The 20,533-nt window shown below is 32.4% G+C and overlaps 1 protein-coding gene across 2 annotated transcripts in view; it reads right to left on the reverse strand.

The window, feature by feature from the left end:
* Positions 1-11,001: 11,001 nt before the first annotated feature.
* LOC124360729 (leucine-rich repeat protein 1-like) overlaps positions 11,002-20,533 on the reverse strand; it is a 29,995-nt gene continuing 20,463 nt past the window's right edge. For both annotated transcript variants that reach the window (XM_046814581.1, XM_046814579.1), the window contains 4 exons: positions 16,820-17,059; positions 15,819-15,931; positions 14,482-14,667; positions 11,002-11,294 (listed from right to left, as the gene is read on the reverse strand). In XM_046814581.1, the coding sequence (XP_046670537.1) occupies positions 11,057-11,294; positions 14,482-14,667; positions 15,819-15,931; positions 16,820-17,059 (777 nt within the window). In that variant the 3' untranslated portion in view covers positions 11,002-11,056. The remainder of the gene's footprint in view (positions 11,295-14,481; positions 14,668-15,818; positions 15,932-16,819; positions 17,060-20,533) is intronic.

The raw sequence follows: 20,533 nt of genomic DNA on the forward strand, positions 1-20,533 counted from the left end.
AAACTTCTCACACATTGTGTAGATAAACAAAACATTTACTTGCAAATAATAACAAAATACTTATTGCAAGAGTCATGTACTGTAATATCCAAAACAGTCGGTGGCTGCAAATTAAAACCAATGTTGTGACCTTGTGTGGTGCACTTGTGTATCTATTAAATTTGAAGAGATATAAATAAAAGTTCATTTTACACAACTGGTTTATTTAACATTATGAGAAAAACAATAGATGACTTGGAAATAATCATAGAAGTTAATAGTCATATATTTTTAGAAACATGTGTTTGTTTACATCGAGTCAACATAAAAGAATAATTGTACAATATTTTAAACATCTGCTTAAGGCACTAACTATTCATATAATACAGCGTATTTTATGATGTATATTTATTTGTGGCTAAATGAGTGTAGACAAACCATATAATTGTTTTTGAGAATAAGCCACTTAATTGTCAGGTCTCCAGCTTCTTTTATTGTGTAGCTCAAGATTAGAGTTTTTAAGTATTTTTCTTATTTATTTGGTAGTGAGAGTTTAGTATATTACAATACAATATAGTATTTATTCTTTCCTGGTGGCCACAAATTAACTAATAGATTGAACAAATTATTCATTGAGTTCATTTTATTTAATGTACAAGGTCTGTAACTGAATACTCAATGATTACTCCTTATCTACGGCAGCTACTGTTATCAGATTGTGCATGCACTATCTTGCTACCCTCCATGCATGCAGCTGTCTAGCCAGTGTTCATTGCATGTATTTACATTGTATTTTCCCCTTAAAAATTACATAACGTGAAAAAGTACATAGTTTTGTTTTACATTGGGGAAAACATGTGTGGAGATTCATGGCCATACTTTTAAAAATTATAGATTTTAGGATGTTAACGGAACACACGATCAACAAGGGAAAGATCTGAGAGTTCTCCCCTGAAATCTTGATAAATAGGTATTCCAAATAGTATTTTTTGTTAAGACCACTAGTAAGATTACAATGTAACTCTTTAAAATTACACATGTGATAATGTTGATAGTTGCAATTCCACTAACTATAAGAAACTAAATCAGGTTTCAAGCTAAGTAGTATTAACTGTTTTATAATATGTTATTAATGAATTTTATATTTTTTGTCAGTCAAGAACAAAAAACTATTTTAATGAAATAAAATTTTCCTGTTACAGCGATTTCCACAAATTTTTGTACAAACCTCTGTTTTTTTTTTTTTTAACTAAAAAGATGCTTCGATTTCACTCTCAGAAAAATACAATGACTTACACAGCACAACTTTATACTTGTTATTTTACTATATCGCACTCAGTGAGTTTTTAAAGATATAATAATAAAACGTGTTGAACTGAGACATTTGCTCTAGATATCCTAACCATTTAAATGCAAAATTGAAATGATCACTTTTTGGGAATACTAAGTAAAAAAAACTTAAGTCTGTATGGTTTTTTAAAATCTGGTTTATACTTGACATTTTAATTCTTCACCTTGTCAGACAAAGTGGACAAGTTCAGCTTTAGTACTTTTTACAGTTGCAAGAATGCCTTTGAATGATCCATTCTCTTATTGTGCTAAATAGACCTTTTTGCAGATACATTATATATCACTAGTGCAGGAAAGCTGGTGCACTACATAAAACCCAAAGAAATTCTTGCATAGACATAATTGCCATTCACTGTTTATTGTTCTTGGATGGACATGTTACAACCCCCCTCAACTATGATAGTAATGTAATTCAAATTTATATTTCTTTAATCATGGAGTGTGAGACTGGTGGCCTCATAGCTTAGTTATCACAAATTGAATATCATTTATTAATAATCCAAAAGCACGTTCAGCTTTTTTACAAATTTCACAATATACTTCATCAGAAGAACTCCATATGATCCACCTGCTTGTTTTAAGTAATGAATTTTGGAAAATCCTTTATATATATATGCTTTGTTTCCTCAAAAAAAAAAAACAATCCGAAGTGGTAGGTCACGACGCTGATCAGTAAAGAAACTAATCCTGTCTTTATTTTTTGAAAAGTTGGTTTTATGAACAAATACTTCTCTATTGTTAAAAATTCTGTATTTAATATTTGTGTCAACACTAAGTTTTAAATAATAAGAGCCATTAAGTTCTTAAAGTTTAAAGTTTGTTATTGACAAAGGAAGGTTTGAAAGGATAATACGATTTCGGACAATTGCTATTGTTATATTTTACGAACAAATCCAACTATATTCTTCAGAGCATAAAAAATTCTGTACAATTTTCAGAATTGGGTAAAAAAGAAAATTTCTAAACTTAATAAACTCAGACCAACAACAAAGCTTCCTCTCAACACCAAAAACATGGATCCATAAAAGTACAGAAAATGTAAAAAAATCTTGTCATCACTGTACTATTTGAAACAGAAACTGTTGTTTTATCTAAATGTTGTAACTTTTCCGTGGTCGAAAAATCAGTAAAAGTTCTGGACTTCGAGATTGAAATTAAGTCAGCTGTTTACTAGTTGTCTGAGGAACAGGGTGATATATCTTGGTGCATCGCCAGACTTGTACTAAACACAATTCCTCCCATAAATACCAACTTTAATAGGGAGGAACTCAGGGAAGTATCAATCCTTGGGAAAGACAACAGTCAAAATATTACCATCTGACGAATGAAACGCTACTCTTATACAACACACAAAGATTATGGAAACTCTGAATACTAGTAAATATACCTTACTAAATAAAAATCCAACTGAAGCATTTGAGTGCAAAATAACTGAAACTCTTGACAAACATGAACATTTTTCACACAAATTTAGATAAAGATTTACTTATCATTCCAAAAAACACACATGTATGGCTTTCCAAAAATACACAAATCTGGTATTCCTCCCTAGCCAAGTTGTAGGGAAATGTCTAGTCCTCTTGGGCATCCTTACAACACTTGCACGAAATTATGACTTTTTATTAAAAATTCCAGAAAAACTCAAGGCTAAAAGATCAAACACTAAACGAGAGAACCAAACTTCCTATCCATGTAATTATAAAACTGTTAGAACTATGCACTCAATGTAACAATTTCAAACCAGAATTTAAAATTTACAGTTGAGGGAATCGTGATGAAATCTCCTCTATTGCCCGTTTTTGCCAATATCATTACGGAAGAGCCAAAATCCTTGGCTGGCTTCATCTCAGTTTAAAACAAAGATCTGGTGAGATATATGGATTTCATTGTCTTCCCTCAAAGTGACACTTATCAATGATGTTTTTGTTCCACATAAACAGCGTTTCTTCCTCCATTCGCCTAACCATGGAGGTAGAAGACCAAAACAAACTCCCCTTTCTGGGTGTGGGTAATAAGAGATAGGGACATCCTAAAGACAACAGTTTACACACATGAGCTAACATCTAAATTTTTAATTGAACCATAAGCCGCTGAGTCATTGTGCTGTGTTGATGTGAGTAGTTTGGTTACGTCTACAAGTTGTGCTTTGTTGTTGTGTGTTATCATTACATAGCAATTTTTGTGAAGGCTGATAAATTCCATCAACGGACTTGCATCAAGTTTAGCTTTCAAATTAAGAAATCACCAATGGAAACTTTTGCAACACTTCAAGAACATTCATTGTGCAGAACACATGTTTTTGAGTGATATACTCGTTTCAAGGCTGGCAAAACTTCAATTGAAGATGATCATAATTCAGGATGGTCTTCCACCAGCAAAATAGATGAAATTGTTAGAGCAATTTTGCACCTCATTCATGAAGACTATCGTCAGACAGTAAATGACTTGTGTAGTAGTGTTAGTATTAGCTATGGAAGCTGTCAAGAAATGTTAACAAAAAATCTAGGCATTTATTGAATTGCCACAAAATTTGTGCCTCGGCTTTTGACTGTGAACTCAAAGATACGTCTGAAAGTGACCCCACATTCATATCCAGGAATATAACTGGTGATGAAAGTTGGTTTTATGGTCATGATCCAGAAACAAAACAGCAATCATCAGTGTGGAAAAATCCACTATCACCAAGACCAAAAAAAGCAAGACAAGTGAGAAGTGTAACAAAAACAATACTTGTGGTTTTTTTTACATTAAAGGCATTATCCATTATGAGTTCGTATCACTTAGTGTTACAGTGAACTCTGAATTTCATTATAGCGTTTTGAGATGTTTGAGCGGAAAAATGCATAGAAAAAGGCCTGATTTGTGGAGCCAAAAACTGGCAGTTGCATCACAATGCTCCAGTTCATACTTCCATCAACTCAGTTTTTGTCCAAAAACAACATGGGTACCGTTCCATATCCTGCCTATTCGCCCGATTTAGCCCCTTGTGACTTTTCCTTCTTCCCAAATTAAAAATAATTGAAAATGCATATGAAAGGTTGCTGTTGCTGAAGACCTACAAAAAAAAACACAGGAAGTTCTCAACAGCTTTCCGGAAGAGCAAACACCAGCTCAAAAAAAAATCAGAAATCCAGTCAGCAAAACAAAGTCAGGTAAGAAAATAAAAATTAGCAGACCTAATCCAGGAACTTTCTGTTACCACCTTGTATGAATTAAGTTTTTACACCCAATGAAGAGGGTAGATTTAAATCCTCGAATTGTAGTGTTATACATTTTGTAACATATAACTGTCTGAAATCCTATTATCCATTTAATATTCTCTGATTAAGACTACAACGGTTTACTTAAAAAGTATATTAAAATATGCATTTTATATACAAATAAGTAATTGCAAAGTGCATCGTGAAGTGAACATTATCAAGACGATGACCTGCCACAGCGGTTGTTCATAAGCAAGCTATGAGCAGATGATTTCACAGCTCAAAAGTTCATCATAATTGAAAGTTTGAGTTAATGAAAAATTTATATACAGGGTGGGCCATAAGTCACTTGAAAAAATGCATTGCGATAGTAAATATTAATTTATTATAAAGTATATATTAAATATAAATGTTTATAATTTTAATTGTCATACCAAATATCAAAGACATAGGCCTACCTAAAGTAAATTTTTTAAAGTGTCCTCCATTATTTTCTATACACATGTAATCTTTTAAACATAGAAGCACATATGGTGTCAGTGATGGCTTTGGTAGATAATTCTTCAAATACAGATTCAATAAGTTCTCTTAATTGTTGTAGATCCTTTGGTTTCTCTGAATAAACTTTGTCTTGTACAATTCCGCAAATTGAAAAGTCCATTGGGGTGATATCGGGTGAACGTGCAGGCCATTCAGTTGTACCTCGTCTTCCTATCCATTCAGCAAAAGAAATCTTTCACATTGTTCCTGTAGTAAGAAGGTGAACCATCTTGCTGCCAAATTAATTTTTCACAAATAGGTTCTAGTTGTTCGAATGCAGGACTGTTTTCCAATTCAACTGTTACCTCATATAAAATATCATGGTAATTAACAGCATTAACCGTTTGTTCAAAAAAGAATGGCCCAATAAGTCCATATTCCAGCCCACACACACTACAGGGGCATTTAATTCAGTCTGTATGACTAAATGTTGGTTTACAGAATCCCAGTACACGCAATTATGTCTGTCACTTGACCTTTAAGTTTGAATATTGCCTCATCACTCCAAAAAATGGATTTTTTATAAAATGTATTGTCAGCTTCTTCTCTTATTACATACCACTCACAAAATTCCATTCGCCTGTCATATTCATTCAAACCTTGCAGTAAAGTAGGCCGATATGGTTTCAGCCCTACTGTTTTTAACATTCTTCTAATGCTAGTTCTAGATATACCAAGCTCACTAGATGCTCTTCAGGTGGATTTTTATGGCGATTGGACAAAACTTTGCGCTACAGTCATGACGTTTTCTTCTGTTGTAACAGATTTAGGCCTACCTGATCGTGGAAGCTACAGATCTAGTCACTTCAAACCTTTTATTTAGATTATGAATGGCTTGTCGTAATAATGGCCTACTGTTTGGGAATTGATTCACAAATAACTCTACTACGTCATTGTAATTATGACATGTAACCACCACTGCTGAATAATAAAAAGACGATCTCTTATTGGGAGCTTATTATTCATGATTAACGTAACTATTTAGAAAACTTAATGTACCAAAACCACTTCTAACAAGATGGTATCTTCAACATAACTCAAACATAACCTAATACTAACAGCCGACAGGTTACAACTAGAGTTAAAGTTATACTGAGTGACTGGTAATGTCAAGTGACTTATGGCCCACCCTGTATGATGATTTCTTAGCATTTAATGCAAGTCCATTGTTACTAAACCATAATCGAAGATAGTATAGATCTTGTTGTATATAATTCCACAGAAATCGTTTTGTTAGAGCGCTATAAGATAAAGCTGTATCTTCAGCGAACCCAGTTAGTTTACCATAAAAGAAGCCTTTATAAAGATCATTAATAAAATTTTTAAACAATATGGGGCCCAAAACAGATTATACACCAGATTGTTCCTCTCATATGAGTCAATAGTTTTTGGCCAAACACTATATCCTTCATAGAAATGTGATATGGCATCATGTGAACCATCTGACTGTCCACGCTCAAAGGAACTAGATTTTAAACAGTTAAGGACATTGAACTGAATGCAACGGCGAATATAATGGCGATCCTGAAATCAGACTTTATTCCCAATATAACCAGTTTAAGTATCTATAAAGACTAGTGTCATCAGTTCTAGTTTATACACCACGGAACCACAGTTCATAAATTAATTCGTCCTTACTTACAAAGACCACCTTGAGAGCCATTTTTGGTTAAATAAATTTAACTTAACTATCACAACTTAATTGTATACAAAACAAGTTCTTGCCAAAGTTTTCACTAAAACAGTTTATTAAAAATTCACTGGATGCCTAACAAGCAGAGTGGCGCAGTCAATATAACGACTTGGATTGTAGATATTAATATTCCAGAATATTAATATTTAAATTATCAATGAGACATCCAAGACAATTAAAATATTTTTTTATTAGAAAGCTCCGAGTGAATATTCAGTACAATTTATTACTAAATTGTTAACTATTAAATATTATCTGGTTTGTCTAAAATAAAAACACAGCTCCAAATTAAAATAATGGATTTATTTTAAACCAGCAAAATAATAAGTTCAATGTTTCAAAATTTTCATCACTCTATTTTCCACAAAGAATTGACAAACCGTTTATTAAATTTAAAAGGTCCTTTGCCAAGAAAACAAAATATTAATCAAATATATCAAACTAAAAAAATTATGGTTGCTTGTAAAGTCGGTTTTACGGGCGAAGATTTTACGTGACAACGTCTTTTTCTCGGTAGAATATTTATTGATATGAATATTATTAAATTGCACAATAGGAACAAGGAATTGAATGAAAATAAGAATTGCACAAATTTTAACTATAGAAATATATTTTGTTTACTAAAACATTGTACATAATTTGAAATTAACACATTCGCTACCGAAATGTAAAAACTTTTTCGTTAATATGGACCGGCTGGCACACATATGTGCCGGCTAGTTGATTCTTATAGACCGATGGCACATATTTGTGCCGCTCGGTACAGTTCCAGTGGACCGACGGCACATATTTGTGCCAGTGTAGTATTATTAAATAAAAGGCTGTGGTAACGATCGGTCTATTCTTTCGACTTCATTCTTTCATATCGGTCTACAGGGATGTCTGGCACATATTTGTGCCGCTTGGTCTCTCAGTATGTTCACTTTTTCTTCCTTGGTGCAGTTCAAGGTCTCAGGTCAAAAAAGCAATGACCCAGTCAAATTGAAGAAGAGGCTACGGTGTCATGTTTGTAGAATAAGACAGAAAAAGCGGAAAACAACTTTCTTCACATGTTCCAGCTGCACAGATGAAAAGGACAATAAATTCGGACTCTGCATGCCAGAGTGTTTCAATGAATTTCACAAGTGAAAAACTAAAACAAAATGTGTGTTACCTAAGACATTTTTATTTCCTAACTGTTTTATGTCAAAGATAAAATGTAGCTCATTACATAAATGGAGTTATAAATAAGAGACATTTGTGTGAGTTTTTTTTAATAACATATTCTGCTATTTCCAAAGTGTTTATCCAAAGATCTTGTTTTAGTTTGTACAATACACATAACTACCATGTCAACACTAGTTTTTATTATTTTCCCAATGTGTCCTAACACAGTTATGGCAATTTTTACTTGACTTTCAACTAGAAAAAGTTTATATTTGAGGTTAAGCCTAAGCCTAATTTTTTGCTACAGACCGACCGGCACATATATGTGCCACTAGCCAAAATGTATACAACGTAAAAAAAGGGATGTGGAATCAAGTTATACGTTTGCCTAAGGCTATAAAATGATATATAAATTGATTTGAACAAAGTTGTACTCTTGGGCTACGGTAATGACCACACTACTTTGAGCTGGTCTGTGAGAAGTGCCCAACTCACACAATGGTGGTCTATCTTGATGGACCTACCGGCACATATATGTGCCGGTTGGTAGCGAACGTGTTAATTAAAATTTGTTATTGTAAATGGTAAAGTTGAATAAAACATTTACTAAAATTGGAATTTGAAATTCTTGCTAAACACAGTTAAATTCTAACTCCACACGTGGTGATTGGTCGGTTTAGTTCGTTTGTTTGGTCGCACTGTTATGACAGGTTAGAGGTTATAATTTGTTATTTTAAATGTTTGACTAGCAATACGCGCTGTTTCTTCTCAATCGACTGAATTACGATTGATTGCAGTGATTTAAACTAATAATTTACTTAACACCATCAACATTTGTCAATAGTATGACATAACCTATAAAATCAGTTTTTCAACTTTTGTGTCAATCTAACAATTAATCAATCAATCATAGTTTACGATAATGAAATATCAGTGTACAATTATTTACCTTTATTGTTGTAGTTGTTGTAAATGACGAATCTAAGCACTCCACATTTTCATGAATAAACATAGTTATCTGCTTTATCCCGTGCGGCGGACCCACAGTTATCTGCTTTATCCCGTGCGGCGGACCCACTGGACGGGCATCGTAACGTTACCGGGCGTTACACTTTTTCATGAGTGACTCCGAGCCGCAACCTAATTTAAGACGTTGTCACGTCAAAATCAGAGCTCTCTTTTAAAATAAAATAATAAAGTTTTCAAATAAAAATCAAATACCACTTGGAAATAACTAAAATAAAAATGTTCACTTCTTAGTTCACTCACAATTCAAAAATAAAAATTTAAACTTCTCTTTCCACTAGTTGAACCTTAACTTTCAAGTTTCTGTAATTCAGATTACAACTCTCTCAAACAATTATTAAAGTTCAATTAATTACCAATTAACAATTCACAATAAAAAAGTTCCAATTAAATATTAATAAATTACTAAATTTCCAAATTTCAATTAAAGTTATTGACAAAGTTCAACTTTACTTCACTTTTCTTGCAAGTTTGAACCAAATGTAACTTGTATGATTCTATTATGCTCTATTGTTCATCGAGAATTAATTAAGCAGATTGCTCTGTAGTTTCTATGAATTTAATTTTTTCCAATAAAAAGACAACAAAATTAATTTAATATCAGATATGGTAGAATATTTCAATAAAACATACAATAAATTTGGTGCTTACCTCAAAATCCCTCACGGAAAAAAAATTTAGAAACACAGTGCACTGTAATCAACTTAATTCACGAAAATTACCAAAAGAAGGGTGAAAATTATGAGCTGGCACTTATATACTTCCCCCTTCCAACCAATTCTGATGGACATCCGCGATGTTCTCTCATTGGTCCAGCTGTATCAAACTAGAAGAACAATAGCCGTAATAAGACAAGTTCTGATCAATTCAAGGCAGTGAACCGCCTTCCTAACGATTTAAAACTACCAGTACTAACTTGCCAAAGGATTACATATTCGTTTTTATCCTAACTTCTCACAATCTAATTTAAAATAAAATCCCAATATTTCGTTCCCAAAATTTTCATTTAATTTAAGGTTTAATTTAAAAAAATAAACCAATGTAGCTTTAAAAACGCTACAGTATCCTACCGTGTTTTATCTCTATGTATCCAGTAAGATACATAAGTGTAAATATACTGTAAGAGCAGGCTTAGCCAACTTTTATCGGATCTTACGGACTTATTTACCACTACGACTACACTGAGTATCTATAGACAAGCAGGGACAGTTTTCTGATTTTCACCCTGTGACATACTGCAAATAAGGTGGCACGTTATTATAAACAATTATGAATACATACCAACATTCCAATGCTGTGATTTGACATTTTTACTGTAGCCTAGAGTAAATGGTGATCTGCAGGCTCATGATCTAGGTTGGTATTATGGACAATCAAGGACTGAAGTTTTAGATATTATGAGATGATCATTCCAGTTACATAGGGTAAGCTGTATCTTATTCTACTTTATTGACAGCACAACCATATGTTTAATTAATTTTACCACTATTTTCAATTTGTTTATGTTTATAGTGTGAAAACATAGAATAATCTTAATAGTAACAAAACAACTTATTTTGACCTTGTCTGTAACTGTTGTTGACTACAAAGTAAAATAATATCCAGATAAGAAAATGAAAAAATATACTTTAATTGTATATTAATTAAGTATGCAGTGCTTGGTCAGTACTTTATTTCATATATAAAAGACAAATTTACTATTTAACTTTTACTATGAATTTAAAAGAGTATTAGAAAACCCATCTTAGTTTTCTTTTGACAGAAGTAGCTTCTCAGATCTGTGTGCGTCCATGGTGTGTGTGTATGTGTAAATGATCAAGAAACATGGCAAAATCAACTTTGGAACAAACAATACTGACCAGAGTAAATTACAATGGCAATACATATACATTTTTTACAAATTTTCTTGATTGTGGCAACAAGGCAAACTCAACATTGGTGTCGGAAATATAATTAATTCAAAATAGTGCGAATCAACGAGTAACTGCTAGTAAATGATAATTATTTCTATGGACATTCATTATTTGCCATGTGTATATAATTTTGGGTATAATTTAAACCATACACTTTAATTAAAATGAGTATATTTACACATTGAGTGATTAAAATCTTTTCCTTGAAATTAGTACTGCGGAAAAAATAAACGTTCTTCTTTTGAGTAGCACTGGAAACTACAGTATCTTACTGATATTTTAAAATCACGACGATTAACAGTAGTTATGATACAATCACATAGGCCACGGTACGGAATGTAACTCTCAGGTTGTTGGGAGAAACATGGTTTGCCACAAACACAAAATGAAGCACTTTCCAAGTGATCTATTAACGTTTGTGGTAGCGTCGCTTCACTGAAGTAAAGTCTGTAACAAGGCAACATATCAAAAAGTAATAAAATAACTAATAACATGATTATAAGATTGTGTCTTAACTTAAAATATAAATGTCTAACAAATCATATAGTAGGGGAGCCTGAGATGCTAAATTTACAGTTTTTAAAGCGGATCTATTGGATTGTGAAGATTAGGTCCAAGTTTGCCTTTTAGTGGGGAGGTGTGCAGGTACAAATTTTTAAAAATGGAAAAAAAAAACAGTCACATGGAAATATTCAAGCGTGTCAGACATTCATAGTGTATATGACGTGCTATGTCTTTCTGATAAGCAAGAGATATTAATCTGACTAGTAGGGAACAGAACGTTGTACAAAGAGGTAGGAAAAAAAAGAAAAAAGTTATTCGAGCATGTCAGATATTCAGAGGAAATGTTACGTGAACTCAAAAGAGTGTCCCATTCAAATTTCGAACAATTTGGGCGTGACCAAAAGTCATGACAGATTTTTGAAGATGTAAAAAATGCGACCTTGAAATACACGAGCACATGACTTTTATACAGATGGTTCAACTTGATGTAGTAGTCATCTAAATGATAATCTGACAATTATATGGAAGAACATTGGTAATCTGACAATTAGAAATTTTGGATGTAATAAAACAATGTACATAAATATGTACAATTCTATCATTTATTGATATAACACTATAAACTTATCCCAAACTTCACCCTTTTTTGTTAATGAACTTTGTTCATTATGCCTCTATATTAGGGGTTTTATATGTTGTACAAGGTTTCTCCCCATACGATTTTCTGACGCGCTTGAGTAACACGCAAAATCAACCCAGCAGGGATCACTTCTGGCTGGTTTATACCTTCCAGTTTAACCCACCACTGGTCACAGCAAAAACCGGTGTGTCACTTCAATCTGGGCAACCTTATGGATGTCCAGGAGCGGCACATCACTAACCGCAAATGACGAAATTTCTGGGAATCATGGGCAATTCGATAGGTCTAGTCTACTGTGGGAGATGACTGTTGGAGTTGGTGGGGTTTGTTCCCCAACCTCAGAGGTTCTTGTTAACCTCAACATGGGTGTGCCACCCACTGCCTACTTTGACTGGAGAGGCTGGTTAAGAGCTGGCTTCCCCTTCTGGGGAGACATGACTTTGAGATGTAGTGCCCTAATTTTTCCCCATGTATCTCGATATGAGGCGGCCCCTACTCCCTAACCTTACCCATCCTGAATATCCTGTCACTCCGGCAGCAGCGCAAAGGTTCTTACAGGACTAAGTGCAATTTATAAGCTTCTTGTCCTAAGAGAACAAAAAAAAACACGCAAAATCCCCGCTTGGGCTCCCATACTAATACAAGCTGGAAGATCTACTGTACAAACTTTACTGGTGTTGAAATTGAGATTTTTAAATTGTAAAGACTGATTTCTGAAAAAAAAATATAGTAAAAAATAATAAAAGTAAAGCCAAATTTTATAATAAGATTGCATGAAATCAATCCAGCAGTGAGAAATCTGAATTCTCTCATAAACTAAACTAATTGATATGAAAACTTTTCTCAAACAATCCTCATAAATAATAACCGATACATAGCATTTGTTACAAAAACCACATACATATGGCCACAATCCATTAGAAACTTTTTTTGCACAAAATATAATGTTTTCATAAAAATATTGGAATACGTATAATTTGTTTGTTGGATGATCATCCAGGCTCAGGGTAAATTAAAACAAATAATTGTTGAGTCCAAAATTTTCTATCTAGCCTAAATTAAAATTCTGAAATGACATCCTAAGACTTACAACCCATTAAATGACATAAAAACTATGAATTGTGGTGTAAACAAAAACCAAACTTGAATAATTCATTTGCTCAATGCACCTAAATATGTATATTTTATGAATTAAAAAATGTATTTTCTGTTTAATTTATTTTATTTGTATTATAATAACAATTTAAATTCTTTTAATAAAGGCTGTTAAACCTAATATAATTATTATTAAATTATATAATTATTAAAACCAAAGCCAAGTGATACAAGTAATACACAGAGCTACAGAGTTGTAATAGAACAGAGACAAGGAGATGCTTTTCCCACTCCCCACCACTGGAGGGGGACCCCTCCTGTGCGCAGCTGCTCAGCTGCTCAGATATTTGCTTCTGCGCAGATGTCTTTGTGAGCAATTTATCTATACCAACATGTGATTCATGTTTACAAAATTCTGATATTGATCTACAATAAAAGATGCAAACAACTTGGGGAAACTAGATATTAGAAACTGTATTTGAACCACAGCACAGTGTGACTTCAACCACACTAACAAGTTTACTTCATCAATAATTGCTTGCTCATATAAAGCACAGTGAAGTTTTTCTTAACCCTTTCTGGGCCAGGCGGCAATATATTGCCGCCATAGATCGCGTCTCAAAAGTGCCAGGCGGCAAAATATTGCAGTCGGTGACATATGCGAAAAGCGCCAGGTGGCAATATATAGTCTCCTTGATATTCATTGTTTTTTTTAATAAATACGACGTCAAATGATTAAAGTTTTATGTTTTTTTATTCCCTGGTATATTCGTTGATAATTAATATGAATATCATTTTTATTTTGGAGGTCTATGCATTTTTATTTTGTAATTGTCACATGACATTATCAGCTGACTCGATCTTTTCTTCTTAATTCTTTATGCTTTAGTGTAATCGTACTATTGTATGCAGGATTCTTCTTCATTATTTTATTTTTTGGTTATAAATATTAGTAGTGTTAGTTGTTACGTGCTTAGCTATTGTGTGTAGTAGTTACAATAACTGACAATTTGCGATCTCACGGAAGTGAAATTGTAAATAGCACATTTGTAAATAGAAAAAGTGTAAATAAATTTCAAATAAATTGTGTAAATATTTCTTGGTAAATAGTGTTTTTAACTGTATTGAAACTGTTAATGGATCCTACAATCATCTGTTTATATATCTATACAAGTAATTTGGTGCAACTTTTAGGTCATTCTCTAATTTTTATGAAAAATTATAAATTTTAATCTAAGAGACTGCACAATTACCAATTTTAGCCTGGCACTTTTGACTAGTCACAAGGGGATATGAGATGTGAAAAAATTTTGTAACATCTCATATTTGGTCCTGGCTCTTAAAGGGTTAAACTAATTATTATATAATTTTAAACACAGTTCCAAGTTTATTTACCTCTTAGTTATGACACACGCAGCAGCAATGTCTACTAAAGGAGGTACAAATAGGAAATCTTTGGCAGTCACCTTCTTATTCAGTTTTTCACAAAAAACATAATGGCTGAGATCAAGGCATTCTAGTCTCAACAATTTTATACTTCCTGGCAGATAACTTATCTGATTTTTACTTGCAGTGAAAAACCTAAAAACAAAACAAAATAACTTATAAATATAAACACCAATTAAACGTAAAAAAATTTGCTTATTAGTATAGATAAACAGTATGAAGAATATGCTTACTACAAATTGTAATTATTCAGTGAGATACCTCAGTTACTATTTTAACTATTGTAAAGAATAAATTGAAAGTCCCACAGTAAAGAGCCTAGCAAAACAACTAGCTGTAGTGTTTTCTCATATAAGATTCTTCAATACGGAACTTGTATCTAAGAAGAAAAGAAATATTTACATCCTCCCGGCAGAAAAAAGATAAATTGTGTAGCATACTAAGTTGTAGGCATAAATGACACTAGCCTATTTCCATGGTTGGACATGCACCATTATAAAACTCATTCTTATCTATGTAGAAATAAACTTTTATGGAAAATCCAAAATTTACAGATGAAATCTTTTTTGAGATATCTTGCCATATGATGTATTTACATTTTTTTTCCAGTAAATAAAGTTTTATAGCAGTGTTCAAATACTAGAGAACTACAACATCTACTGTTTAAATATTGTTACCGTCTTTTAAAATTGTCTAGTAATTTTACAAGACACAAATACTTTGCAATTTTTATAACAAATCCAACAGTACTTTTTGCAACATAATCCGTCAACGTATAAGCGAGCATAACCACTTGCCGGGAGCACCCAACATATCACAGTTGAGCGGTATCACTTGTTTGCTGCTCCCTGCTTGTACAAGTGTACCTTTAAAGTGGTCCTGCTCGCTTACGCATTGGTGGATTTTGTTGGAAAAAGTACTGTTGGAAATTTAATGAAATTGGTCAATTATTTGGTGTCTGTTAAATTTTATGACTGTGCTGGTTTTTTGTTATTTGACTTAAAAAATTCCAACAGACACCATTTTGTCAATATTAAAGAAAATAATGCAATTATTTTTTGAAATTTTCCTCTTATCCATCCAATCCCATATGCCAAATTTGGTTTCTTTAGCATACCTAGTTTTACAGATAATACGTCATTGTTTTAAAACTTTACAAAATGGTGGCCGGCAGCTAAATGAGACATTTCTTGACCTATGTTTATATGACTTTTTTGTTTGAAATGATAAATAATAAATAAATGTGTGTGTGTAAAACAAACTTTTTACAAACTTTCATTCATTACCTTAAACTCCTCATGTACCCTAATGCATTGGGAAGACTTTCCAAACGGTTGTCATCTACATTTAAAGTTACAAGATTGGCAAGCTTTACCAGCTTATCAGGAAGAACACTTATCTGAAAGAAAAAGAAAATAATCAACATTTAATAGAATCAGTTAACAAATATAAAACAGGACTTTGTTGGATGATTACCTTCATTATATATTACATAAAATAGATTACCTTCATTATATATTACATAAAATAGATTACCTTCATTATATATTACATAAAATAGATTAACTTCATTATATATTACATAAAATAGATTACCTTCATTATATATTACATAAAATAGAACTAAGTTTCAAGGCTGGAATTAATTCTTTGTCAGGTGTCAAAAAACTTATGCAAGCTTTGTTTTTTTTTTTTTGCAAAAAAAAAGCAAATATCAAGAAATGGTGATGAACTTACCAAAGTCAAACTTAATAACAGAACACTGTACACAAAACAATCAATCATATATCTGAAAGTCCAGAGTAGTCAATATATATATATATATATATATATGTGTTATATTTAGTTATCTAAAAAATAGTGTTCTATTTTTCATAACTTATAGGGATAGAAAGTTTATTTTCAGCCATATAATTATGAGTTATGTCACATTTTTTTAAATATGATTAATACTCATCCATACACTTTTTAGTTTTTTTGTTAAGTGCTTACTTTTTAACATCAAATTAAAAAGCGTTTGAGATTTTTTTTCAATAACTAATAAAAATGAGAGTTTCATTACTCATAGAAATCATCTACTTAATGTATATGAAACTGTGCGATTGTTTATATTGATCATTGGTACATTGTTTCTTCAGTTGGTACTGTCAAAGCACACAATCAATAGTATAATACATATTTATTAATTCTCCAGTGAGTCAGTCACCAATTAATTAATTAGTTACAAGTAAATGAGGGACTGCTCCTTTCTTAAGCTTCCTCTGTTGGATCACAAACATCCACTTACTTTATTTGATCGCAAATCTAGTAGCTTTAGTTGTTTCTGTAAGTTTCCATTGACAATCCATTTCCAGTTTCCGCCAAGTCCTAAACTGTTATCTCTTAAATGCATTTCTGTCAATTTCGGTAAAGATGAACCTAATTGTTCAGGCAAAGTCGTCAATTCATTGTTCTCCAGGTATAAAACACAGAGATTGCGAAGTCTCAGTATTCGGTTATCCAATGTCCTCACGTTTGCATTGTTAATCTGGAATAAAAAGTAAAAAATAAGTAATAAATATCAGAACTCATTAACACCTAATGGCTTTTGTCGAGTTAATTTGTCACTGACACGATTGAAAAAAGAGTCTCTAATGAGTTATTTTCTCATACATTATCTGTTTATTTTGATCTGTGATGGGTGACTACGAGACTAGCAGAAAAAAACTGAGAAATAAATAAGGCTATGTAGCTTACTGTTTTACCGCTAGATCGTGTGAGTATGATTGACTTACATTGAGATGTGTAGTTTTCTCGAAAGCATAACATGCGCCGAGAATTGTGTTACCAGTGCAAAGATTGCGATGTACGTTTGTGTGTAGCTCCTTGCTTCAGGATTTCCCATACCAATAACAACTACTAAAACTAGCATTTAAGGGGCGTCCGGGGTCCATTTTGGGCCAAAATTTCAATTTTTATTTTTTGACATTTTTGTATTTTTTGGAATCTTACGAGTAATTTGACATATCATACATACAATTTGGACGAGTGCAACCTTATGTAATTAATTTATTTGTAATGGTCTGCACTGTGTTTTTCGCTGGCAGGGGCGTCAGGGCGAGGGACGTATGTTTATACATACTATAGTTGTAATAATATAAGCTACACATACTTGTTGTGTTGGTAACACTGTTTGTTCTTTACTGTCATATGGTTCTTTCTCATTTGTTGTCATCTGTTATAACAAAGTTTCTGTGTTATTTGCTTTGTGAATTGTGTTGTTTACACTTCCTGATGATAAAACTATTGGGGGGAAAGGTAGTTTGACTCTTGAGGCTATAAATGAAATTTAATTATACTATGGGCTGGCCATTAGAAGAAATTTTGACAGTCTTGAAAATATGAAGAGGGCTGTTTGGGCGGAGTATTTCCATCTCATTTCAACAAATAAAGAACCAGCGCTTAGTTTGTGTCCGAAAACTGTTGATACGTGGTGCAAATACCAACATGCTATCCAGAAGAAAGCAGCCTATATGACCACAATGAACACTTCCACATTGCCCCTGTAGTAATGGAACAGGTTAAACAAATTTTCACTTAGCTAATTCCACGCTGCTGGCGAAATGTCTTCATGGACAGACCCAAATTCCGGGCGAGTCGCTAAACAGTGTGGTGTGGTCGAGTATTCCAAAATCGACTTTAATTATGAAAAAGACCCTTGAGTTTGGTGTTTATGAAGCCATTGCCTGTTTCAACAAAGGAAACATTGTTAAATGTGAAGTACTCAAGAAATTAGGTATAATGCCAGGCAAAAACTGTGTTGATGTTATGAAGCGATTCGACAGGATGCGCATAAGTAAGGCGCAAAAGGCGGTGGAAGAGATTGAAAAGAAGTGTCACCAGAAGCGGGAGGCAGCTAAAAGACGTCTTTAGGATATATATGAGCAGCAGGAGGATCCATATAACCCAGCCTATGCAGCAGGAATGCACTGAGATACATGAGTCACTATTGTTTAGGTTATAGTCTAGAAAAAATGAAATTCCCGAAAAACTTGTTTTTTTACACTTCGGTACCCATATCTTCCAAACTACTCGAGATATTAGTATAGTTTTTGTTTTGTTTTGTTAAAAATTTCATGGTTTATATTTACAGCACAGGAAATTTGGTTTTAAAACCTAAAACCAATTCTACATGGTTGCAAAGTCAAAATTTTCGAACAAAAAAAGTAAATTTTAGAAAAATTTGTTAAAATACCTAAATAAAGTTATTTTAGAAATTCCTGTGCCATAAATACTCTAAAAGACATACATAACAAAATAAAAAAAATTATACTAGGTTACGTCGTAAGGTTTTAGAGATATGTGTACCTTAAAATGACTAATTTAACATGCGCAGCATATGGCCCCCGGACGCCCCTTAAAAACTAGTGTGTGTAAATAATTTGTGTATAATGCGAGAAAAAGTGTACTTGGAAATTCATAAAAATATTAATGAAATAAATGCATTTAAAAGAAACATTAATATATAAAAGGTAAAAGATAAAGTTTATACAAGCTCAATTTTAATATTTCGCTATAAATTAATTATTTTATTAATCTTATGGATAATGCAATTTCTTTCAAATTAATACAGAATGAAACAACATTTCCAACAATTCCAGATATTGTTTAATGGAGCAGAGAAATTCAGATGTGAGCCTATCAGTAAGGCAAAGCTAAATAAAAAAATAATGGCTTTTGAAGATAAATACTCCATGGACTACGATCGGTGTTCTCATCGTAGTTTTAAAGTATGTCAGATGCTACTTAGCTAAATAAATCTCTTATGTATATAATTAATTCAGCCTTCATAACTGGTATATGCCTTGAAAAATTAAAAATAAGAAAAATAAAATCCCTCAACAAAAAAGTAAATTTTTCTGAAATTACTAATTTCAGACCCTCTCTTGTCATTTTTATTCAAAATCTATGAAAAACCAATGTATTCTTGTGTAATAAAACACTTGGAAGACAATAATCCCTTAGATATGGCACAACATGGTTTCAGGTCTGGCCATTTCCCTGGCACAGCAACCATAAACTTCAAATACTTCTATTCAGAAGGTAAATTGCAGTTTGTGGAACTGAGTCGTGTAAACAATCAAAACCAGTTAATTTCTATTCAATCAAAATTAAGTTTAATCAAACATGGAGTTCCACGCAAATCGATTCTAGAACCTTTATCATCCTTATTTTTCCAAAGGGATTGTCTGGAATAATATCTGACAACTTGTGTAATAACACATATATTTGCCTTTATGCAAAAGACGCTAATTAGATTGAAATAAAGTTATTCCAGTTGTGTTATTCACAAATACAAGTACTGATAGTTCAACATGTGTGTAAAATTAATATTGTTTTTTTCTAGTCCCAATCCATTTTCTAAATTGTTCAAAAACTAATTTTATCTAATTCACCAAGAAATATAATATCCCAAAGAAATCAATGAATACAAAACTAGAAAGAATGGAATTGGAAGTAAAAAAAAAAAACAACATTTTTGGATTGAATTATGGGTAATGCATTGTGTTGGGATCAATTTCGAAATTATAGCAAAAGTTCCTTCTTTCTCTGTACCTTATACACAGTTTAACAGGTTTGGGATTTAAAACCCTTAAACATGGTTTATTTTGCACACATTCAGTCCCATATATCTTTTAGAATTAGTATTTATGGAGCACCCTTAAAAATATGGATAGATTATTAATTTGACAAAAGAGAGCTATATGAACTATGATAAATTTAAATTTGTAACTGTCTGTGAAAGAATCTTTTAAACACCTAAAGATAACCACTATCTATAGTATTTATATTTATCACTGCATTCTTTTCACGAAGCAGAATTTAAGCTCTACCTCTCTCTTGAGAGCCAATCATTCATATACAGGGTGTTTTGTGAGAGGTTGGGACAACTTCAGGATATGATAGATGACACAAAACAAGAAAAAAATGTTCATATGAGCAATATGTCTTATCTCACTTT

The sequence above is a fragment of the Homalodisca vitripennis genome, chromosome 4, assembly GCF_021130785.1.
Source record: "Homalodisca vitripennis isolate AUS2020 chromosome 4, UT_GWSS_2.1, whole genome shotgun sequence".
NCBI classification, from domain to species: domain Eukaryota; kingdom Metazoa; phylum Arthropoda; class Insecta; order Hemiptera; family Cicadellidae; genus Homalodisca; species Homalodisca vitripennis.